This window comes from Salvelinus alpinus, chromosome 11 (genome assembly GCF_045679555.1).
Source record: "Salvelinus alpinus chromosome 11, SLU_Salpinus.1, whole genome shotgun sequence".
NCBI classification, from domain to species: Eukaryota; Metazoa; Chordata; class Actinopteri; order Salmoniformes; family Salmonidae; genus Salvelinus; species Salvelinus alpinus.
In genome coordinates this window covers 73,870,821-73,880,820 of record NC_092096.1, presented here as the reverse complement: position 1 = coordinate 73,880,820, position 10,000 = coordinate 73,870,821, and the positions used below count along the sequence as shown (strand labels likewise).

Genomic DNA, 10,000 nt, shown 5'->3' with positions numbered 1-10,000 from the left:
GCTATAGTCTGGAGGGAGGAGAGTTAGACTGTAGACAACACTACCAGGCCACAGTCTGGAGGGAGGAGATTTAGACTGTAGACAACACTACCAGGCTACAGTCTGGAGGGAGGAGAGTTAGACTGTAGACAACACTACCAGGCTACAGTCTGGAGGAGAGAGAGTTAGACTGTAGACAACACTACCAGGCTACATTCTGGAGGGAGGAGAGAGAGTTAGACTGTAGACAACACTACCAGGCTACAGTCTGGAGGGAGGAGAGTTAGACTGTAGACAACACTACCAGGCTACAGTCTGGAGGGAGGAGAGAGAGTTAGACTGTAGACAACACTACCAGGCTACAGTCCGGAGGGAGGAGAGTTAGACTGTAGACAACACTACCAGGCTACAGTCCGGAGGGAGGAGAGTTAGACTGTAGACAACACTACCAGGCTACAGTCTGGAGGGAGGAGAGAGAGTTAGACTGTAGACAACACTACCAGGCTACAGTCTGGAGGGAGGAGAGAGAGTTAGACAGTAGACAACACTACCAGGCTACAGTCTGGAGGGAGGAGAGAGAGTTAGACAGTAGACAACACTACCAGGCTACAGTCTGGAGGGAGGAGAGAGAGTTAGACAGTAGACAACACTACCAGGCTACAGACTGGAGGGAGGAGAGTTAGACTGTAGACAACACTACCAGGCTACAGTCTGGAGGAAGGAGAGTTAGACTGTAGACAACACTACCAGGCTATAGTCTGGAGGGAGGAGAGTTAGACTGTAGACAACACTACCAGGCTACAGTCTGGAGGGAGGAGAGAGAATTAGACAGTAGACAACACTACCAGGCTACAGACTAGAGGGAGGAGAGAGAGTTAGACTGTAGACAACACTACCAGGCTACAGTCTGGAGTGAGGAGAGAGAGTTAGACTGTAGACAACACTACCAGGCTACAGTCTGGAGGGGAGGAGAGTTAGACTGTAGACAACACTACCAGGCCACAGTCTGGAGGGAGGAGAGAGAGTTAGACTGTAGACAACACTACCAGGCTACAGTCCAGAGGGAGGAGAGTTAGACTGTAGACAACACTACCAGGCTACAGTCTGGAGGGAGGAGAGTTAGACTGTAGACAACACTACCAGGTAACAGTCTGGAGGGAGGAGAGAGTTAGACTGTAGACAACACTACCAGGCTACAGTCTGGAGGGAAGAGAGTTAGACTGTAGACAACACTACCAGGCTACAGTCTGGAGGGAGGAGAGTTAGACTGTAGACAACACTACCAGGCTATAGTCTGGAGGGAGGAGAGAGTTAGACTGTAGACAACACTACCAGGCTACAGTCTGGAGGGAAGAGAGTTAGACTGTAGACAACACTACCAGGCTACAGTCTGGAGGGAGGAGAGTTAGACTGTAGACAACACTACCAGGCTATAGTCTGGAGGGAGGAGAGTTAGACTGTAGACAACACTACCAGGCCACAGTCTGGAGGGAGGAGATTTAGACTGTAGACAACACTACCAGGCTACAGTCTGGAGGGAGGAGAGTTAGACTGTAGACAACACTACCAGGCTACAGTCTGGAGGAGAGAGAGTTAGACTGTAGACAACACTACCAGGCTACATTCTGGAGGGAGGAGAGAGAGTTAGACTGTAGACAACACTACCAGGCTACAGTCTGGAGGGAGGAGAGTTAGACTGTAGACAACACTACCAGGCTACAGTCTGGAGGGAGGAGAGAGAGTTCGACTGTAGACAACACTACCAGGCTACAGTCCGGAGGGAGGAGAGTTAGACTGTAGACAACACTACCAGGCTACAGTCCGGAGGGAGGAGAGTTAGACTGTAGACAACACTACCAGGCTACAGTCTGGAGGGAGGAGAGAGAGTTAGACTGTAGACAACACTACCAGGCTACAGTCTGGAGGGAGGAGAGTTAGACTGTAGACAACACTACCAGGCTACAGTCTGAAGGGGAGGAGAGAGAGTTAGACTGTAGACAACACAACCAGGCTACAGTCTGGAGGGAGGAGAGAGAGTTTGACTGTAGACAACACTACCAGGCTACAGTCTGGAGGGAGGAGAGTTAGACTGTAGACAACACTACCAGGCTACAGTCTGGAGGGAGGAGAGAGAGTTAGACTGTAGACAACACTACCAGGCTACAGTCTGGAGGGAGGAGAGTTAGACTGTAGACAACACTACCAGGCTACAGTCTGGAGGGAGGAGAGAGAGTTTGACTGTAGACAACACTACCAGGCTACAGTCTGGAGGGAGGAGAGAGAGTTAGACTGTAGACAACACTACCAGGCTACAGTCTGGAGGAAGGAGAGTTAGACTGTAGACAACACTACCAGGCTACAGTCTGGAGGGAGGAGAGTTAGACTGTAGACAACACTACCAGGCTAAAGTCTGGAGGGAGGAGAGTTAGACTGTAGACAACACTACCAGGCTACAGTCCAGAGGGAGGAGAGTTAGACTGTAGACAACACTACCAGGCTACAGTCTGGAGGGAGGAGAGAGAGTTAGACTGTAGACAACACTACCAGGCTACAGTCCAGAGGGAGGAGAGTTAGACTGTAGACAACACAACCAGGCTACAGTCTGGAGGGAGGAGAGAGAGTTAGACTGTAGACAACACTACCAGGCTACAGTCTGAAGGAAGGAGAGTTAGACTTATGCCACCTAGAAGACATTGTCTCTTACCTTCTTTGCTGCAGTGTAGAGACACTCTCTTCCTGGAGTAACAGGCATGCCTGGAGAAAGAGAGAGAACACTTTTACAGCCCGTAAAAGGTATGGAGCCCCGTTTCTCTGGTTCCCAACAGGTGTGGGGCCCCGTTTCTCTGGGTCCCCACAGGTGTGGAGCCCCGTTTCTCTGGGGCCCCCCAGGTGTGGGGCCTCGTTTCTCTGGGGCCCCCCAGGTGTGGGGCCCCGTTTCTCTGGTTCCCCCCAGGTGTGGGACCCGGTTCTCTGGGGCCCCCCAGGTGTGGGACCCGGTTCTCTGGGGCCCCCCAGGTGTGGGGCCCCGTTTCTCTGGGTCCTCTCAGGTGTGGGACCCCGTTTCTATGGTTCCCCCCAGGTGTGGGACCCCGTTTCTCTGGTTCCCCCCAGGTGTGGGGCCCCGTTTCTGTGCATGTGGTTGGTGGGTGTGGTACGTGTGTATATGTGTGTGTGTGTGATGGATGTGTCCCTACCCTCTCTTCTCCAGTAGGCCTGTGTGGTTGATGTGTCCCTACCCTCTCTTCTCCAGTAGGCCTGTGTGGTGGACGTGTCCCTACCCTCTCTTCTCCAGTAGGCCTGTGTGGTGGATGTGTCCCTACCCTCTCTTCTCCAGTAGGCCTGTGTGTGGTGGATGTGTCCCTACCCTCTCTTCTCCAGTAGGCCTGTGTGGTTGATGTGTCCCTACCCTCTCTTCTCCAGTAGGCCTGTGTGGTGGATGTGTCCCTACCCTCTCTTCTCCAGTAGGCCTGTGTGTGGTGGATGTGTCCCTACCCTCTCTTCTCCAGTAGGCCTGTGTGGTGGATGTGTCCCTACCCTCTCTTCTCCAGTAGGCCTGTGTGGTGGATGTGTCCCTACCCTCTCTTCTCCAGTAGGCCTGTGTGTGGTGGATGTGTCCCTACCCTCTCTTCTCCAGTAGGCCTGTGTGTGGTGGATGTGTCCCTACCCTCTCTTCTCCAGTAGGCCTGTGTGTGGTGGATGTGTCCCTACCCTCTCTTCTCCAGTAGGCCTGTGTGGTTGATGTGTCCCTACCCTCTCTTCTCCAGTAGGCCTGTGTGGTTGATGTGTCCCTACCCTCTCTTCTCCAGTAGGCCTGTGTGTGGTGGATGTGTCCCTACCCTCTCTTCTCCAGTAGGCCTGTGTGGTTGATGTGTCCCTACCCTCTCTTCTCCAGTAGGCCTGTGTGGTTGATGTGTCCCTACCCTCTCTTCTCCAGTAGGCCTGTGTGGGTGATGTTCCCTACCCTCTTCTCCAGTAGTCCTGTGTGTGGTTGATGTGTCCCTACCCTCTCTTCTCCAGTAGGCCTGTGTGGTGGATGTGTCCCTACCCTCTCTTCTCCAGTAGGCCTGTGTGTGGTGGACGTGTCTCTACCCTCTCTTCTCCAGTAGGCCCTGTGTGGTGGACGTGTCCCTACCCTCTCTTCTCCAGTAGGCCTGTGTGTGGTGGACGTGTCCCTACCCTCTCTTCTCCAGTAGGCCTGTGTGGTTGATGTGTCCCTACCCTCTCTTCTCCAGTAGGCCTGTGTGGTTGATGTGTCCCTACCCTCTCTTCTCCAGTAGGCCTGTGTGGTGGTGGACTGTGTCCCTACCCTCTCTTCTCCAGTAGGCCTGTGTGGTGGATGTGTCCCTACCCTCTCTTCTCCAGTAGGCCTGTGTGTGGTGGATGTGTCCCTACCCTCTCTTCTCCAGTAGGCCTGTGTGTGGTGGATGTGTCCCTACCCTCTCTTCTCCAGTAGACCTGTGTGTGGTGGATGTGTCCCTACCCTCTCTTCTCCAGTAGGCCTGTGTGTGGTGGATGTGTCCCTACCCTCTCTTCTCCAGTAGGCCTGTGTGGTTGATGTGTCCCTACCCTCTCTTCTCCAGTAGGCCTGTGTGGTTGATGTGTCCCTACCCTCTCTTCTCCAGTAGGCCTGTGTGTGGTGGATGTGTCCCTACCCTCTCTTCTCCAGTAGTCCCTGTGTGGTGGATGTGTCCCTACCCTCTCTTCTCCAGTAGTCCCTGTGTGGTGGATGTGTCCCTACCCTCTCTTCTCCAGTAGGCCTGTGTGGTGGACGTAACCCTACCCTCTCTTCTCCAGTAGTCCCTGTGTGGTGGATGTATCCCTACCCTCTCTTCTCCAGTAGTCCCTGTGTGGTTGATGTGTCCCTACCCTCTCTTCTCCAGTAGTCCCTGTGTGGTGGATGTATCCCTACCCTCTCTTCTCCAGTAGTCCCTGTGTGGTGGATGTATCCCTACCCTCTCTTCTCCAGTAGTCCCTGTGTGGTTGATGTGTCCCTACCCTCTCTTCTCCAGTAGTCCCTGTGTGGTGGATGTATCCCTACCCTCTCTTCTCCAGTAGTCCCTGTGTGGTGGATGTGTCCCTACCCTCTCTTCTCCAGTAGTCCCTGTAGAGCCGAGCCGTTCCTCTGTCTCCAGTCGGGGTGAACATGAAGCCACCTCCTCCTCCCTGGAACACTGGGAGGGTCTGGAACCAGAGTTACTGATGCTGGGACTCTGGAGGAAAACACAGGAGATAACCACACACAGGAGATAACCATACACACAGGAGATAACCACACACAGGAGATAACCATACACACAGGAGATAACAACACACACCAGGAGATAACCACACACAGGAGATAACCATACACACAGGAGATAACCACACACAGGAGATAACCACACACACCAGGAGATAACCACACACAGGAGATAACCACACACACCAGGAGATAACCACACACAGGAGATAACCACACACACCAGGAGATAACCACACGCACCAGGAGATAACCATACACACAGGAGATAACAACACACACCAGGAGATAACCACACACACCAGGAGATAACCACACGCACCAGGAGATAACCATACACACAGGAGATAACAACACACACCAGGAGATAACCACACGCACCAGGAGATAACAACACACAGGAGATAACCACACACACCAGGAGATAACCACACGCACCAGGAGATAACAACACACACCAGGAGATAACCACACACACCAGGAGATAACAACACACACCAGGAGATAACCACACGCACCAGGAGATAACAACACACAGGAGATAACCACACACACCAGGAGATAACCACACGCACCAGGAGATAACCACACACACCAGGAGATAACCACACACACCAGGAGATAACAACACACACCAGGAGATAACCACACGCACCAGGAGATAACCACACACACCAGGAGATAACCACACACACCAGGAGATAACAACACACAGGAGATAACCACACACACCAGGAGATAACCACACGCACCAGGAGATAACCACACACCAGGAGATAACCACACACACCAGGAGATAACCACACGCACCAGGAGATAACAACACACAGGAGATAACCACACACACCAGGAGATAACCACACGCACCAGGAGATAACAACACACACCAGGAGATAACCACACACACCAGGAGATAACAACACACACCAGGAGATAACCACACGCACCAGGAGATAACAACACACAGGAGATAACCACACACACCAGGAGATAACCACACGCACCAGGAGATAACCACACACACCAGGAGATAACCACACACACCAGGAGATAACAACACACACCAGGAGATAACCACACGCACCAGGAGATAACCACACACACCAGGAGATAACCACACACACCAGGAGATAACCAACACACAGGAGATAACCACACACACCAGGAGATAACCACACGCACCAGGAGATAACCACACACCAGGAGATAACCACACACACCAGGAGATAACAACACACAGGAGATAACAACACACACCAGGAGATAACCTGTGTCTGTAGGTGTGTGTCTGTAGGTGTGTGTCTGTGGATATGTATCTGTAGATGTGTGTCTGTAGTTGTGTGTATGTAGCCGTGTGTATGTAGCCGTGTGTATGCAGCCGTGTGTCTGTAGCCGTAGCTAACTACTGACCTTACCCTAGGCCGAGCTGAGAGCAGGTCAGTTGACTGAGGTCCGTCGTCCAGTCATCACCACAGACATGGTAATCTACTGCTGTCCTGAAGACAGTCACGATCGACCCCTCAGACAGAGAGACTGGACAGGGGTGGAGAGGGATGGATGGGGGTGTAGAGGGATGGACGGGGTGATAATGGAGGGATGGGGTGATAATGAAGGGATGGGGTGATAATGGATGGATGGGGGTGATAGTGGAGGGATGGGGTCGAAAATGGGGGGATGGGGTGATAATGGAGGGATGGGGTGATAATGAAGGGATGGGGTGATAATGGATGGATGGGGGTGATAATGGAGGGATGGGGTCGATAATGGAGGGATGGGGTCGAAAATGGGGGGATGGGGTGATAATGGAGGGATGGGGGTGATAATGGAGGGATGGGGTGATAATGGAGGGATGGGGGTGATAATGGAGGGATGGGGGTGATAATGGAGGGATGGGGGTGATAATGAAGGGATGGGGGTGATAATGGAGGGATGGGGTGATAATGGAGGGATGGGGTGATAATGAAGGGATGGTGTGATAATGGATGGATGGGGGTGATAATGGAGGGATGGGGTCGATAATGGAGGGATGGGGTCGAAAATGGGGGGATGGGGTGATAATGGAGGGATGGGGGTGATAATGGAGGGATGGGGTGATAATGGAGGGATGGGGGTGATAATGGAGGGATGGGGGTGATAATGAAGGGATGGGGGTGATAATGGAGGGATGGGGGTGATAATGGAGGGGTGGGGGTGATAATGAAGGGATGGGGGTGATAATGGAGGGATGGGGGTGATAATGGATGGATGGGGGTGATAATGGAGGGATGGGGTGATAATGGATGGATGGGGGTGATAATGGAGGGATGGGGTGATAATGGATGGATGTGGGTGATAATGGAGGGATGGGGGTGATAATGGAGGGATGGGGGTGATAATGGAGGGATGAGGTGATAATGGATGGATGGGGGTGATAATGGAGGGATGGGGTGATAATGGATGGATGGGGAAATAATGGAGGGATGGGGGTGATAATGGAGGGATGGTGGTGATAATGGAGGGATGGGGTAATAATGGATGGATGGTGATAATGGAGGGATGGGATGATAATGGAGGGATGGGGGTGATAATGGAGGGATGGGGTGATAATGGAGGGATGGGGGTGATAATGGAGGGATGGGGGTGATAATGGAGGGATGGGGTGATAATGGAGGGATGGTGTGATAATGGAGGGATGGGGGTGATAATGGAGGGATGGGGTCGATAATGGAGGGATAATGGATGGATGGGGTGATAATGGAGGGATGGGGGTGATAATGGAGGGATGGGGTGATAATGAAGGGATGGGGGTGATAATGGAGGGATGGGGGTGATAATGGAGGGATGGGGTGATAATGGATGGATGGGGGTGATAATGGAGGGAGATGGAAGGACAATGAGTGGAAAGCAGTTCTAATCTCTTTCATGCATTTAAGCATTCTAAACCGTTTCCTTCAAAAACACAACAAGGATGAGAGATATATTCAGTTGAAGTCAGAAGTTTACATTCACCTCAGCAAAATACATTTATACTCAGTTTTTCACAATTTCTGACATTTAATCCTTGTAAAAATTCCCTGTTTTAGGTCAGTTAGGATCACCATTTTATTTTAAGAATGTGAAATGTCAGAATAATAGTTGAGAGAATGATTTATTTCAGCTTTTATTTCTTTCATCACATTCACAGTGGGTCAGAAGTTTACATACACTCAATTAGTATTTGGTAGCATTGCCTTTAAATTGTTTAATGACTCCAACCTAAGTGTATGTAAACTTCCGACTTCAAATGTATATATATAGTTCTCACCACAGTCCCTCTCATCAGAGCTGTCTGAACAGATAGACTCACCACAGTCCCACTCATCAGAGCTGTCTGAACAGATAGACTCACCACAGTCCCTCTCATCAGAGCTGTCTGAACAGATAGACTCACCACAGTCCCTCTCATCAGAGCTGTCTGACCAGATAGACTCACCACAGTCCCTCTCATCAGAGCTGTCTAAACAGATAGACTCACCACAGTCCCACTCATCAGAGCTGTCTGAACAGATAGACTCACCACAGTCCCACTCATCAGAGCTGTCTGAACAGATAGACTCACCACAGTCCCACTCATCAAAGATGTCTAAACAGGTAGAATCACCACAGTCCCACTCATCAGAGCTGTCTAAACAGATAGACTCACCACAGTCCCACTCATCAGAGCTGTCTGAACAGATAGACTCACCACAGTCCCACTCATCAGAGCTGTCTGACCAGATAGACTCACCACAGTCCCTCTCATCAGAGCTGTCTGAACAGATAGACTCACCACAGTCCCTCTCATCAGAGCTGTCTGAACAGATAGACTCACCACAGTCCCTCTCATCAGAGATGTCTAAACAGATAGACTCACCACAGTCCCTCTCATCGGAGCTGTCTGAACAGATAGACTCACCACAGTCCCACTCATCAGAGATGTCTAAACAGATAGACTCACCACAGTCCCTCTCATCAGAGCTTTCTGACCAGATAGACTCACCACAGTCCCTCTCATCAGAGCTGTCTGAACAGATAGACTCACCACAGTCCCTCTCATCAGAGCTGTCTGAACAGATAGACTCACCACAGTCCCTCTCATCAGAGCTGTCTGAACAGATAGACTCACCACAGTCCCTCTCATCAGAGCTGTCTGAACAGATAGACTCACCACAGTCCCACTCATCAGAGATGTCTAAACAGATAGACTCACCACAGTCCCTCTCATCAGAGCTGTCTAAACAGATAGACTCACCACAGTCCCACTCATCAGAGCTGTCTGAACAGATAGACTCACCACAGTCCCACTCATCAGAGCTGTCTAAACAGATAGACTCACCACAGTCCCACTCATCAGAGCTGTCTAAACAGATAGACTCACCACAGTCCCACTCATCAGAGCTGTCTGAACAGATAGACTCACCACAGTCCCTCTCATCAGAGCTGTCTGAACAGATAGACTCACCACAGTCCCACTCATCAGAGCTGTCTAAACAGATAGACTCACCACAGTCCCACTCATCAGAGCTGTCTGAACAGATAGACTCACCACAGTCCCTCTCATCAGAGCTGTCTGAACAGATAGACTCACCACAGTCCCTCTCATCAGAGCTGTCTGACCAGATAGACTCACCACAGTCCCACTCATCAGAGATGTCTAAACAGATAGACTCACCACAGTCCCACTCATCAGAGCTGTCTGAACAGTGTTTTGTCCCATCACACCACAGAGTCCGGTGAACACACTGGTGGTTGTTACAGGCTAGCTCGTTGTCCTTGCATACAGCT

General features: G+C 51.3%; 1 protein-coding gene across 1 annotated transcript in view; it reads right to left on the bottom strand.

Annotated features, from left to right (window-relative positions):
- corin (corin, serine peptidase) overlaps positions 1-10,000 on the bottom strand; it is a 165,288-nt gene that overhangs the window by 4,955 nt on the left and 150,333 nt on the right. Inside the window, exons 15-18 of the mRNA XM_071334237.1 lie at positions 9,888-9,998; positions 6,634-6,751; positions 5,061-5,189; positions 2,684-2,733 (exon numbers count right to left, since the gene is read on the bottom strand). Of these exons, the coding sequence (XP_071190338.1) occupies positions 2,684-2,733; positions 5,061-5,189; positions 6,634-6,751; positions 9,888-9,998 (408 nt within the window). The remainder of the gene's footprint in view (positions 1-2,683; positions 2,734-5,060; positions 5,190-6,633; positions 6,752-9,887; positions 9,999-10,000) is intronic.